General features: G+C 38.8%; 1 protein-coding gene across 1 annotated transcript in view; it reads left to right on the top strand.

Moving 5' to 3' along the window:
- The first annotated feature begins 318 nt into the window (after nucleotides 1-318).
- Nucleotides 319-12,686, top strand: part of LRRC28 (leucine rich repeat containing 28) — a 53,564-nt gene continuing 41,196 nt past the window's right edge. The window contains exons 1-5 of the mRNA XM_030497358.1: nucleotides 319-413; nucleotides 3,033-3,250; nucleotides 7,778-7,818; nucleotides 10,469-10,506; nucleotides 11,223-11,360. Of these exons, the coding sequence (XP_030353218.1) occupies nucleotides 3,068-3,250; nucleotides 7,778-7,818; nucleotides 10,469-10,506; nucleotides 11,223-11,360 (400 nt within the window). The 5' untranslated portion in view covers nucleotides 319-413; nucleotides 3,033-3,067. The remainder of the gene's footprint in view (nucleotides 414-3,032; nucleotides 3,251-7,777; nucleotides 7,819-10,468; nucleotides 10,507-11,222; nucleotides 11,361-12,686) is intronic.

Genomic DNA, 12,686 nt, shown 5'->3' with positions numbered 1-12,686 from the left:
CTACACAAAGCGCTGTGAAAGAAACCTGAGCTACCTTTTGCCCTCACGACACCCCCTAAAGTGACGGAACCTCTCACCCCCAACACCAGCCGGCCCCCGGCCACCACAAGAGGCGGGCGAAGCGCTGAGGTAGAACGTCCTCCCATTGGCTGATGGAGGCGGGGGTTAACTTCTGATTGGGTGGCGGGCAGCGGAGTGCCTTGTGATTGGGTGAGAGGCGGGTGTGGGTGGTGAGGGGGCGGTGTTGTGGCGGGAAGCGAGGGAGGGGTGGTGCCGCTGCCGGGCGGCGTCTCGCGAGAGTCGTGAGGCGGCCGCAGCGGTCTCGCGCGGGCGCGGCGCGCTCCGCCCCCGGGTGGTTGGGCCGGCGGCGGCGCCGAGCGGAGCCGATCGCTGCTGAGCCGGGGGCGGCTCCGGTGAGTGACCGGCGGGAGTGCGCAGCGCGGGTCGGGTCGTGGCGGGTGTGGGGGCCTCCGCCGCTGTACCCGCTGCTGTCTGCCCGCCGCGTCGCGCCGCGCCTTCTCCGTAAGGGGTGTGAGTCCTCGACGTCCCACCGGGCCGAGGCCGTTTCCTCCGTACCCCTCTCCGCTCCCCCTTCAGCTGTGAGAGGGGATCTCTCGCCGCCTCCTCTTCAGCCCTCGCAGGCCTCCGCCTGTGGCGGCCCCACACACCCGGGACAGCCCGGCCTCCCCCAGCCCCACCTCATAGCCCCTCCCGGCTCTCATCGCCGGTGTGCTTTCCCCCCCAGCAGCTCTCCTCGGCTGGGGGCGGCCCGCAGGTCTTGGGGGGGGTCTCCGTAGCCTCCCGGTGTCACCCCATAGCACCCTGTCGTGTGCACAGTGCGGGCTTGTTTCTGCCTTCTCCATCTTCTGTGAAGCGGCGGTTTTCTCCCCCGAATGACCTGACCCCTCACAGGGCCGTCATCACCGGGTATTACCTGTTCTCATCTTCCCTTTTCACCTCTAAAGATCGCGATTATGTCTCGTCCTTTTTGCTAATGCTGTGTCTCATCTCTGGGAAAAGATTATTTAGAGAGAAAAAGTTTGGTTGGTGGCGGGAGTAGGAGGGTTTTCCTTTGAAGTAAGAGCCAAAATAGAGTATGTTACGAGTGGATTTTGCATTTGTGGGCTTGCGTGTCTGAGTATTCATGTGTGCCATGGCTGAGTGTGGCCCAGTTGGTATATGGAGTCATAACTCTGAAGAGAAGTCTGCAAATGCAAAACGCCTATAAAGCATCTCTGGACAAATTGGCAGGCTGTTAGATATTTATGGTTGTGTTTTGTGACTTCACAGCTTTCCTTAAACAAAATACTTCAGAGAAAGATGAGCCTTCCGTTACCATTTCTTGTATTGTAGCAATTAATGCATGAATACTCTCAGACTATGCAGATGAAACATTCAAATGCTTTTGCTTGATTTCTTTGAATGCTGATTACGGATGCGTAGTTTGAAATTGTAGTGGCTTAATTTTCTCTATCTGCTGAATTAAGGGACCTTTGATGTTGCCAGCGCCAAGGGCCAGTGGTGCGTGTTCCTTGTTTCCTCAGGATAGCTAACGAAGGCAACTTGTTACAGCATGGTCTTCTCACACAAATATTGTTTAACCAAAGTTGGACTGATCTTTCTAGTCTTATATAGAATTCCCAACAGGGCAATCATTTGTTTGCAGAACTGATCTTAGCATGGCTTGAATTGGGGATAAGATTGGGTAAGGTGTGCAGGATATTACACCTAAGTTGTGGTCAGTAGTAATAGTGCTTATGGGACTCTTAAGAAAATGAAAGCTGTATTCTTCCAAAAGGACATAGGTCACTGGTAGAAGCTGCTTATTCACGAATCAAGGGAATTACTGAAACTGATAATGCAGTTTTATTTACATGTATGGTCCAATTGTCAGTCTTCAGCTGTTTAAGGAGTTCTGTTTACAACAACTACCATATAATCGTAACTCAGTATCTTCACTCCCAATGTCTGTTATGATGAGAAATCTCTCCTTAAGTAAAGGAACAAACTAAAATAGAAAATGTTATTGGTGGGAAGCACTCAGGATTCCTTGTCTTTTATTAATGGAAATATATTTATACACACAAGCCAATAGCAAACTGGTAACTTTGAATTAATAAATAGTCTGGATTTATTATGTTCTCCTGACGTCTGAGACAGTTGAAAAGATGTAGCATCACTGTTGTCATCTAAATCTAGACAACATAGCAATGACTAGAATTTTGGTTATACATGCAAAACAAGCTAAATAAAGTCTGGTTTCAGTTAATTTTTAATTTGTCTTTGTGCTTTTGTTTTCTGGTTTTAAAGTTGTCAGTTAAGGCTTGACATTTATTTCTTTCTGGTTTTATTTTTAGTAGAGACCTGAAAATCTGTTGTCACATCTACCTATGAATTTTCTTTGTAAATTTCACATTTCTCATATATTAGTTTATTGTTTTGAAATGGCCTTACTGGCTGCCCATCCCCAATATCTCTTCCAATTGATAAATTCTTCCAGTAGTTTTATATAGGAAAGCTTAACAAACTTTTGTCATTCTCCTTATAAGCTACTTAAAGCCATTTTAGCCAGCTGATAAATCCTTCTCTAATAAATGGTGTGTTTTATCTATGGATTCTTCTTTCAGCATGCTTCACAGAATAAATAGGTGCAGGACATCAATAATGGTTAGTAGAGAGAGGTTTCCTTATTTTTTTTTTTAATTCTGGTGGCAACTTTGACAGAATTACCTGAAAGGTCCATTGAAAATAGATGGAAAAAAAGCATTACGTATACCATAAGCTCTTGTAATTGCCGGTCTGATAACATGCTAAAACTTCATCCCATCTAGAAAATAGTCACAGACTTGCTTCTAACATATCTTGTGATGTGGATGTTCTGGATACTTTATTTATATATTAACTGGAACAAGTGTGTTTAGAGAAATTATCAGATAATATGTAATAACTAACTCTTGCTGCAAAAGAACGCATGACATACACCTTGATAATGTTTTGGTTGGTTTGTTTGTTTTTCTCTTTTTGTCTCCTAGAAATGGGTCTGCTTTCAGAAGATGCAATGCACTAGATGTGCTGCTTAGTCATGGCATCAGAACTATGTAAAACAATCTCTGAGGCAAAGCTGGAAAGGCACAAGAACTTGTTCTTAAATTACCGAAATCTCCATCACTTCCCATTGGAGTTACTGAAAGATGAGGGGCTGCAGTACTTGGAGAGACTTTATATGAAACGAAATTCCCTCACTACATTGGTACGACAACCTCTTTATTGTAACATTTACTGTCTGTATGTTTAGGAATTCTGATTTTCGGAACAGAAAAAAATAAGATCATTTAAAAATCACAATAATGTTATAGCAAATCTGATCCTGAATGATTTCATCCATTGTGAAATACGAGTATTTGGTTGTATCGTGCTTAAACTTGCATAGGCAGTGTAGAGAATAAATGAAAGTTTATGACATATTATGGTTACTCCGTTGAAGTTCTGTGAAGATCTGCTGAGGGTTTTCTTGTGGAGTTTATTGTTTTGGGTTTTATTTTTTAACTGCTATAAATTTTGCTCACATTAGTGGTCAGGCCTTTCTACTGTTAGGCAATACTATGCAGTCTACATTTCATCATTAGGCTAACCAACTTGTACCTTGGTGTGTGCCTTATTTTAAAGGCATTGTCACCAGGGTCTAATTCAAAGCTGCTGTTAAGGTGCCACTGAAAGTTAGTGGCTAGGGGCTGCTGTTGATAAGAGAAAAACACAAAATGAAACATTTCAGGGTTGTGGGATTTTCTGTCGTGTCTTCTTCTTGTTTTGTTTTTTCCCTGAGCTAAAGAAATTCTTACCCTGAATGAATGTTGTGACCTCAGAATTCAGTGTGGAGTAGTTAAATAACTGTAAGAGACATTCTGAGCTGGTAAGATTGTCTACAGAGAGTCAAAGCTTGTCACTGTTGATAGGCTCAAGTCTCCAAATAATTCAGTTTCTTTTGCTTTTCATTATCTTGGGCTGGTACGATAGATAAAATAATAGCCTTGGCAGAGGAGCTGGAGGGCCTGACTACTTAAAATTCACCAAAATTATGTTTTTCAGTGCTTCCTAGAAAAAGTCCAGTACTCCAGTTTAAGGAATAGTGTTTAAAGTTTTGTCTATGATACGTTGGAAATCCTCAATAAAGGTTTTGCTTCATGGGTCAAAAGCTGAAAGGATTCTGAAGATTTTATGCTCTTTCTTCCTCTTGAATAAGTCACTTAAGTTTGCATGTATTGCACTTTTCGGTTTTGGGCAAGTCCTTTGGTTAATAATTTAACAGGAGGATAGGATTCATGGTTATGCATTAAGGCTGCTTTAAAAATTAACTGAAGTCTGTGAACAGTTCTGCTTTGACACTTTGTCAAATTCAGTGATTATTTAGTGGTGTAAGGTTCACGAAGTTTGCACTGCCCAAAAGATGAAACAATCATGAAGAGTTTTGCCTGTAACTTCCTTGCATGTATGTGTTAGAGCCTGGTTTCATTTTTCTCAAAGTAATTATAAATTAGAAACCAAAACTAAGTCTGGCGAGTAACAGTTTAATGCCCTTTCCTTTCAATATTTGTTAATAGTACCAGCCAACAGAGGTGTAAGATGGCATAAGAGTAATTCATGGTTACTGTCAACAGAAGATGTATCAAATGAGGGAGGCAGCTCTCACCCAAAGCTGTTTGGTATTGTAATTACAGAAATGAAACAAAACTAAATGTAGATTATACCTAGGCAAAGTGACTTGAAAACAGCATGAAGGAACCATTAGGATTCAAAATGATGGAATAACTTGCTCATAATATGACTCGATGGAATCTCATTCAAGTGCATAGCACTGTAGTTAGGAACTAGGCAAACAAAATTGGGTCTCATTCATGGAGCATCTGTTCAGCAGAATAGATGTTGGAAGTTGTAGTGGACCAAAATCTATCAAGTCAGCAGTGTGTTACAAAATAAAAAGGCAGATGTCTTTTTGGAAACTAAAAAAATTCTCATTCTCCATTAAAAGCAGAAGGAAATAACTATTGGATACCATTAAAGCATGAGCAGGAACAAAGATTGAGCCTGGAGTTTCATACTTACAAACAACCTAGGTAAATTGGAAAGAACCTAGAAAGCAGCAAGGGATTTTTAGAGAACGTGCCCTGTGAGAGAAGGTTGAGATTTAGGCTAATTCCTCTTGCAGAAGGAGAAGAGAAAGGGGAAAAAGAATGGAAGCGGGGTAGTAGGGGAGAGCAGAAATCATCAGTATTTTTATAAAGCAGTGTTTTCATAATGATTTTTTTCATGTCCACTGCTGGTAGGACAAGTAATACTCTCAGTTTCAGTAAAGAAGTAGTAAGATAGTTTCAGTAAAGAAGTAGTAAGATAGTTTCAGTAAAGAAGTAGTAAGATAGTTACATTGTGGGGGGATCTCATTTGAGAATAGTTGAAAACAAGTAAGTTATTGAAAGGAGATGATTCAGCCTTTTACTCTTTTGATTCTATTCAATAAGATGAGTATTAGGTCATCAATAAATACTTTAAATTGCATATGCATTATTAGTAGTCATCAAAACTAAATCTGCATCATTTCTTTAAAGTCAGGTGGTACTTTTGTCCATCCATTTCATTCCCTCAGAGTTCCGAAAAATGTTGACTGAATTGGCTGTTTTCTTTGCTTTTCTAAAATGACTTTAGTCCTTGACAAATAGAACCATAGAATAGTTAGGGTTGGAAAGGACCTTAAGAACATCTACTTCCAATCCCCCTGCCATGGACAGGGACACCACACACACTAAACCATGTCACCCAAGACTCTGTCCAACCTGGCCTTGAGGTGGCTTTTATGAAAACGTCTGGAATAGTTACAGAATTTACAGATACCTTGCCTAGAATAATTTCTTTTTGTCTTCACTGGCAAGGTGCAAATGATAGAGGGCCCTGGCGTAATGAAGGTATCAAGAAGCTATAGAGCACACCCATGTCCCAGCATCAGGTCTTTCAACTTCTCCTCGTTTAATGGTTGACTAATACCATTAGCCTCCTAGTAATCGTATTTCCCCATCTAAAAGGAAATATGTGTTTGCCTTGTTGGGACTGTGAGAAGCATGATCTACTGAAATCAAAGAACAATTGTTCTTAATTTACTGACTCGGAATGTGTGATGCTTTCCTGATTAGACACATCAGCAGGTTCACTTTCTGAGAAGTATCCAGTGGGTGTGAGGGCGAGACAAGCTTCACTAAACTGGTGGCAGAATTGGTGATTCATTTCTCATCATTGTTTGTTGTCATGTCAGCAGTAGAGACCAGAGTTAGTTTTACCTCTCAGTTTGTGGATCGCGAATAGTTTTGTTGTAGGGTGTTCTATTGAGCAACTTTGACTCAGACCCATTGTTATTGTGGTATTCAAGAAGATAAGCAGAATTTCTATTACAGACTTGCTAAACTGTGAAGTTGTCTCTCTTGAGTTGTGCCCTCTTAAAATACAAAGCAGTTAAACCAAGAGTATAAGGTGAAAATAGTTTGTGATACAGATTAGTATCCTTATTTTAACAGGATGACAGTGAATTTGTTTTTTAACATTCCCTCTTATTAAATTAAAGCTTCAACTTTTTGTGCTTGACTATGGTGCAGTCTTTGCATATTTTCTTAGCTTAAGCTTTTCTTTTTGACCAGGTAAGATTCTGTGCAAAGATCAATGTACTGTAGGAAACCTTCCAGTAGGTGGCAACAGCTGATCAGTTACAGCCTGTTTCTTGGGTCTTGACGTCAACAGATTAATTTATTGAGCCGTCATTTGCTGTTCCACAGTTAAACTCCTTTTTGTACTTAGACCTAGGATGTGGCATGTTTGCTACATAAAAATATTATGATATTACTTCTTCAGGTTAGCCTGTTCCTTCATAATAAATTTATAAGCACAAAGTATTTTAGGTAACAATATACTTTGAATTTACAAGACAGGGAAAATTGCTAGGTTTTTTAACACAAAATTAACCATGTGATTGAGCTGCTGTTAAAATTAATTTGTTTCTCAATATGTGTATTGTAAAAGCTTCAAGTAAAACCTGTCTATGTTTAAAACAGATTTCTTATGCAATAAAACTCTTAACCGTGAATAATTCTGAGTATGGTTACAACATGACATGTAAAATTTGTGAAGCTGATCTTGTGATATATGTTCATGGTTATAAATGCCATCAAGAAAAAGAACTGCAGCTAGAGATCAGTTAGCAGTTAGAAAATGATATGCATGTTAATGTGTAAATATGGAAATCTAGTTTGGATTCAGCACTTCTGCCTTGGTGGTAATGGATTAAGCTACACAAAGTTTGTAGGTCACTTCCCAGTTTAGCAGCATTACAAAATAAAATACATTATGGTTAGACATCTTGTGTAGGTCTTGCTCTGCTTTAAGTCTGGAAAGGCTGCAGCTTCTTACTGGTCTCTTGGCTTCAACTCAATATATTTCAAAAGTGAAGTTTTGGTAATCGATCTTTTCAGCCTCAGAAGTCTGAATACCATTTGATTTCCAACATGTTAATGTCACTTTGAGGCTGTAGTTCTGTTTGCTCATCCTTGCTATATCCCAATTGCACTGATGGAGAATGTGCAAGGTGTGGAAATAGGGTATTGTATTCAAGCTCCTTGTTGCCATTTTTTCTGTGACTAGCTGCTGATGTGCTTTAGTCTGGTTATTAAAATGAGTTGGGTACACAATGTGTGTGTGTCTGTGTTCTGTTTTGAAACCTAAAAAATGTCTAACTCTTTTTCAGCCAGAAAACCTTGCACAGAAGCTTCCAAACCTCGTGGAATTGTGAGTTTGTGTAGGAGTTTTAATATATCTTTATTATCCTGATCCATCTTATCTTAAAAGTAATTCTAGAATGTATTGCTTGTACCTAAGCTACCTCTTTAAGTGTGAAGGGTTTCTTGGAGGGCAAGAAAGGGTGATTTGATGTTGGTTTAAAGGAGGTATATCCAGATGTATTCAGTCCTTTGTTACTATTTTTTACAATTTCATGTTTATTGTGTAACAAGAACAGTTATACAAATACCTACACTGCTAAAGGAAAAAATATTTGCCCCCAACTCCTGTGTACACTGTTCTCACCCTGATAAAGCACTGGAACCTCCAAATGCAATGGTCAGGTGGTTGTAACAGACCTAGAATAACAGGTTACTGCCTCCAGCCCATCCCTAGTTGCTCATTTCCACCCCAGCTACCCAGGGGTATTATGATCTTAGTGTTGCTGGTCGTAGTAATCAGGTTTTTTGGAAGCAAGGCACAGATTGTCAAACAGGAGCAGGAATGAGCAAGTAGGGTAGAAACTATTTAATGGAGATTGCTATAGGCATAGCAGTTTATCCAGTCTTGTCCAAAGAATGAATGTCACATGAACTCTATTATCATGGCTACTAATTTTAAGCTTTAAGCCCCTCAGTCAATGTTTTCTTCCCTCGCCTTTTCTTCTTGTAAGGTTATTATTTCTTTCTATGGTAGGATTGGATTGGGGATGTTAAAAGGGACACCCCTTTTTTCCCTTTTAACTCATTTGGCTCGCTCGCAGTCGAGTAAGTAATGGCCCATTGATTCTGTTTATTTAATGGAAAGCTCCAAACAGGAGGAGGTGTGTATGTGAGCAGTCTAATGCATTCAGATGTCTGATCTTGTCATCTTAATTTGGCCCTTGAAACCACACCTTTCTGGTTCACGCGACCACAGTATAATTGAACTATTTTGTAGGTCACTGCAGTCTCTGACTTGCTTCAGAGACAGTCTTGTCTCATCATGCCTGAGAATATGTTTATGCTCTGAAGCAGTAAAATAAATATTTTTGTATTTGATATACCTAGTATTTAATGATTTGCCATGGGGCATCAGGAAATCTCCATGTTATCTGATGGTGCCTTTAGGAAAACCTGTATAAATTACAGCTTAGTCATCTCTTACAAACACTGAATTGTAGGAGTCAAACCTCATTATTTAGGGTTCAGCAAGTTTAGTTGTGCCACCATTACCCCACACATTCTGGTGGTCTAGGGAGAGCTGCAGTGGGCCTGTGGTTTGTGTAGCTCTAGTAGTACAAGTCAATGTTTGATCAGACAGTGAGAAATGTTTTGTTGGCAGAGAAAAGACCACAAAATAAAGATTTATTTAAAGAATAATTTGTTGCAGTAGCTTTAAATTTTGAAAGACAAACTTAACTGATTTTCTTGAAAGTTGTATCCTTAAGCAATTTCACTTACATATTTTTAAAAACTTTATTATTGTCTGTTTCTTTGTATATTATATCCCAGCATGCTGGGATATTAGGTGTAGATCCTCATAACATACATTGTGCTCATTTAGCTTGAGTGAAATAGTTCACAAGTATTTTCAGGAGCTGCAGCTGAAATGAGTAGGAGAATTCTCATCCTGAGGTTTTATACACGGATTTCTACAAGCGTATCTGCTATCCATATGTTTGTTACATTTTTAGTAAACTTTAAATGTTTTTAAAGAAAATCAGAAGGCTCAGATGCTCCATGCAGTTGAAACGTTCGTGTCCTTCTTGTTCTGCCTCTGTCTCCGCCAAAATACAGGCTCCTACTATAGGAAATACTGCCTGAATAGAGTAGAAATAATAAGGCTGTGCAAATAATTTCCATGTGTGCCTAAACAATTGGACCTTGAGTTCTTGGTATTCCTTTACAATTGGATATCAAAATTTGAAAACTCTTTACTGTTATTTTTCTACAAAGACTCTTTCATTAGCAGCAATATTGATTGAAAACTGATATGTAAAATCTAAGTTTTTATGTTACTCGTAATACTGGAAGTGCTCCAGCAGAGGGTGCTGGATATTCTTTGTGAGAGATCTGGCCACGCAGTAACTGCCTAAAACCATCTGTAAGATTGGGTTTTTCTTTCGAAAAATGTACTCTTAAGTTTGAAAACCCCATTTGCAGTAAATAGATCATGTGCTTGTTTCTTCAGACAGTAAAGGGCTAAGAGTTTATTTGTAGGGGAAAATGTTTATAATCATATAACTTGTATGGGTTTGAGCTTTTTTCTTTTCTTGCCCAGCATTTAGTGTGGAATAACTTGGTGATCAAATATGGTTCATTTTGGTTATTCTATCTGTGTTATTGTTTTTCCTTTTTGTTTTCCTCTTAAGACTCTCAAAACTAAAGCCTGTTATTATTGTAACTGTGAATGTTTTGTTGCAAATGATTGTATGTCATTCTCTTTTATTTTTATGTTAATCATTTAATAGTGAATTTTATGTTAATCATTTAAGTGAAACTTAAGTACCTATCCATTGCCAGTTTATACAGTTTCCACAGCTTTTGTGGTCGTAGAGGAATGGCTTTGAGAGTGCTCTTTGAGTCTGAAATTGGATATTTTGCAAACTGATTATGTAGCAAAAGTCCTTGAGCGTAACAGGTGGTGTCCTCTGCTTTTTTTTTTCTCCTCCCCCCAGGTACCTTCATTCAAATAACATAGTTGTTGTACCTGAAGGTAAGTAATCTACCAGCTTACAATAAGTGGCAGGAATCATAAAATATTCATTTTCCTTCTTTGAAGAGGCCTATTTTTCCTTTATTTTCCCATAAAACATTAAAGATTTTAATACAAATATACTAGTGTAGCTCTTAGTTGATAATATCCTGGTTTATGCTATGCTAAATTCTTTTAATGAATTCTTAAATGCACCTAAATGCTGTTTGCTTCGGTTCTAATTGCAGAAAGTGAAAAGGCACTTATCTACAGAAATAAAAATCCAGAGTGTCTTCTGCTTGCCACGCAGAATACTCTGCTGGCTTAGATCATGACAGGTTTGAAACCTGAAGTATTAAGAACTTGTACTAATTTCTCTTCCTTGTCTTAATTGTACAGTTACGTGCCCAACTTCAGGCAAATACTTTAAACTCTTCCTGAATATATAAACTGGATAAAGGAGTGGAAAAAGTGATTTCAGAGCAGAATCATCTGAGGAGAATCTAGAAATGGCAGTATTCTGTACATCACTTCTCCTCGCTGTCTCACTGCCAGCAGTACTGTTAGATAAGCATTTCCACAAATTATGTCATTCAGTTGTGAGACCGGCTTTAATATGACAAAATGTGCTTAGACATAGGTGTTAGCTACTGTGGCTTTTTATCCTCTCATAGCCCTATTAAGATTTTAACATTGCTGTTGGGTCACATTGATGTTTTAATCTGTTCTCTCACAAGCCATTGGCTCCCTCGTTAAACTGCAGTTTCTAGACCTAAGTGATAATGCTCTCGAAATTGTGTGTCCAGAGATTGGCCGCCTGAGATCTCTACGTCACCTTCGCTTGGCCAACAACCAGCTGAAATACTTACCTGCAGGTAAGCACCAGTGTGTGAGGGATTACAGCAATGACAAAATCTGTTTGAACTTAATTTGCACACTGATCTGCTCTGGGTTTATTCGTATCTTACAGCTGAAGCATTGTACAACTTGCATTTAAAGACTAGGCAGGGATTGCCATTGTATGTATTGTACTAAATATACTCTGTAGTTAGAAAAAAAGCCTAGCTGTGTGTACTTGAGGTCAAGAAAAGTCCTGAAAAGTGCTTCTGAAGTGGGAAAAGATGTATCTATTTAACAGTCTTTGCTATTGTATCAAGAAAATATTGAACTTCCTTGGAACACACAAAATGGCAATGACAACTGTCGTTATGATAAAATGAGGTTTCTTACAATTTTCCAGAATATAAAGGATTCCAGTCTGTCCTTTCTTTCTTTTTTGCCCAACAGCCTTATTCTTATATTTTCTATAAAGACACATGTCTGGTAGGTTTGCCTATGGCAGTTCTACCTCGCTATGACAGTAAATAACAAATGTTTGTCTTGCTAGTTTAGAATAAAAAACCAAAATTTATTCAAAGTAAATGTGACACAAAGTCACACAAAGTTGGCCATAGGCAGATTTTGAATGATTTTATTTTTTGGCCTTCTAAATACTCTGATAAGCAGACATAACTGATTATTGTTCCTCCATGGCCCTTAATCTTTCCAGATGAGATGATGATCATTTTTCAATTTTTTATTTTTTAATCTTTTTTTCTGGCATATTTGCATTTTCTGATCTGCAGAGATGACAAAATCTAAGGCCACTGTTTCAAAAAACCGTCTAACTAATCTAACAGGGTTAGCTGTTGGCTCTAATATTAACTAACTTCTCAGTGTAACCTTCATGTATTTGTAAGTTCACATTCCTTGTTCTCAAGAAATACATTGCAGTTGCTCCTTGAAGTTTTGGGTGCAAAAGTCTATCTGTCCTTTCCTTGTACTTTGCTAGGCATAATAAGCTTAGTAAGAACAAGTCAAAGGATGATTATGATTAGAAAGAAGAAAATTCATATGACTATGTAAATGCTCTGGAATGAAATTAGATAAACCTGTTAAACATTATGACCCAAGGCCAATAAAATTTCCATCAATTTTCAGATGTCCTACATTCAAAAGGAAGGAGTGACTTGAGTGTGCTTTATGTTCCTCAAAGATAATTTACCTTATGGTGCTGTACCATGAAAGAAAGACTTGTTCAAAGAAAAAGTGACACATTTTCTGCAAAACTTCACACATTAACTTAAAAAGGTTCCTAAAAAGACTTTCAAAAGGGTAATTTACATTACTGAGGAGCTGATTTCGTGTCTACCACATTTGAT

Source organism: Strigops habroptila, chromosome 9 (genome assembly GCF_004027225.2).
Source record: "Strigops habroptila isolate Jane chromosome 9, bStrHab1.2.pri, whole genome shotgun sequence".
In the NCBI taxonomy this organism is placed as follows: domain Eukaryota; kingdom Metazoa; phylum Chordata; class Aves; order Psittaciformes; family Psittacidae; genus Strigops; species Strigops habroptila.
The sequence above is the reverse complement of the archived record's forward strand: the minus strand, read 5'-3'. Positions and strand labels throughout refer to the sequence as shown.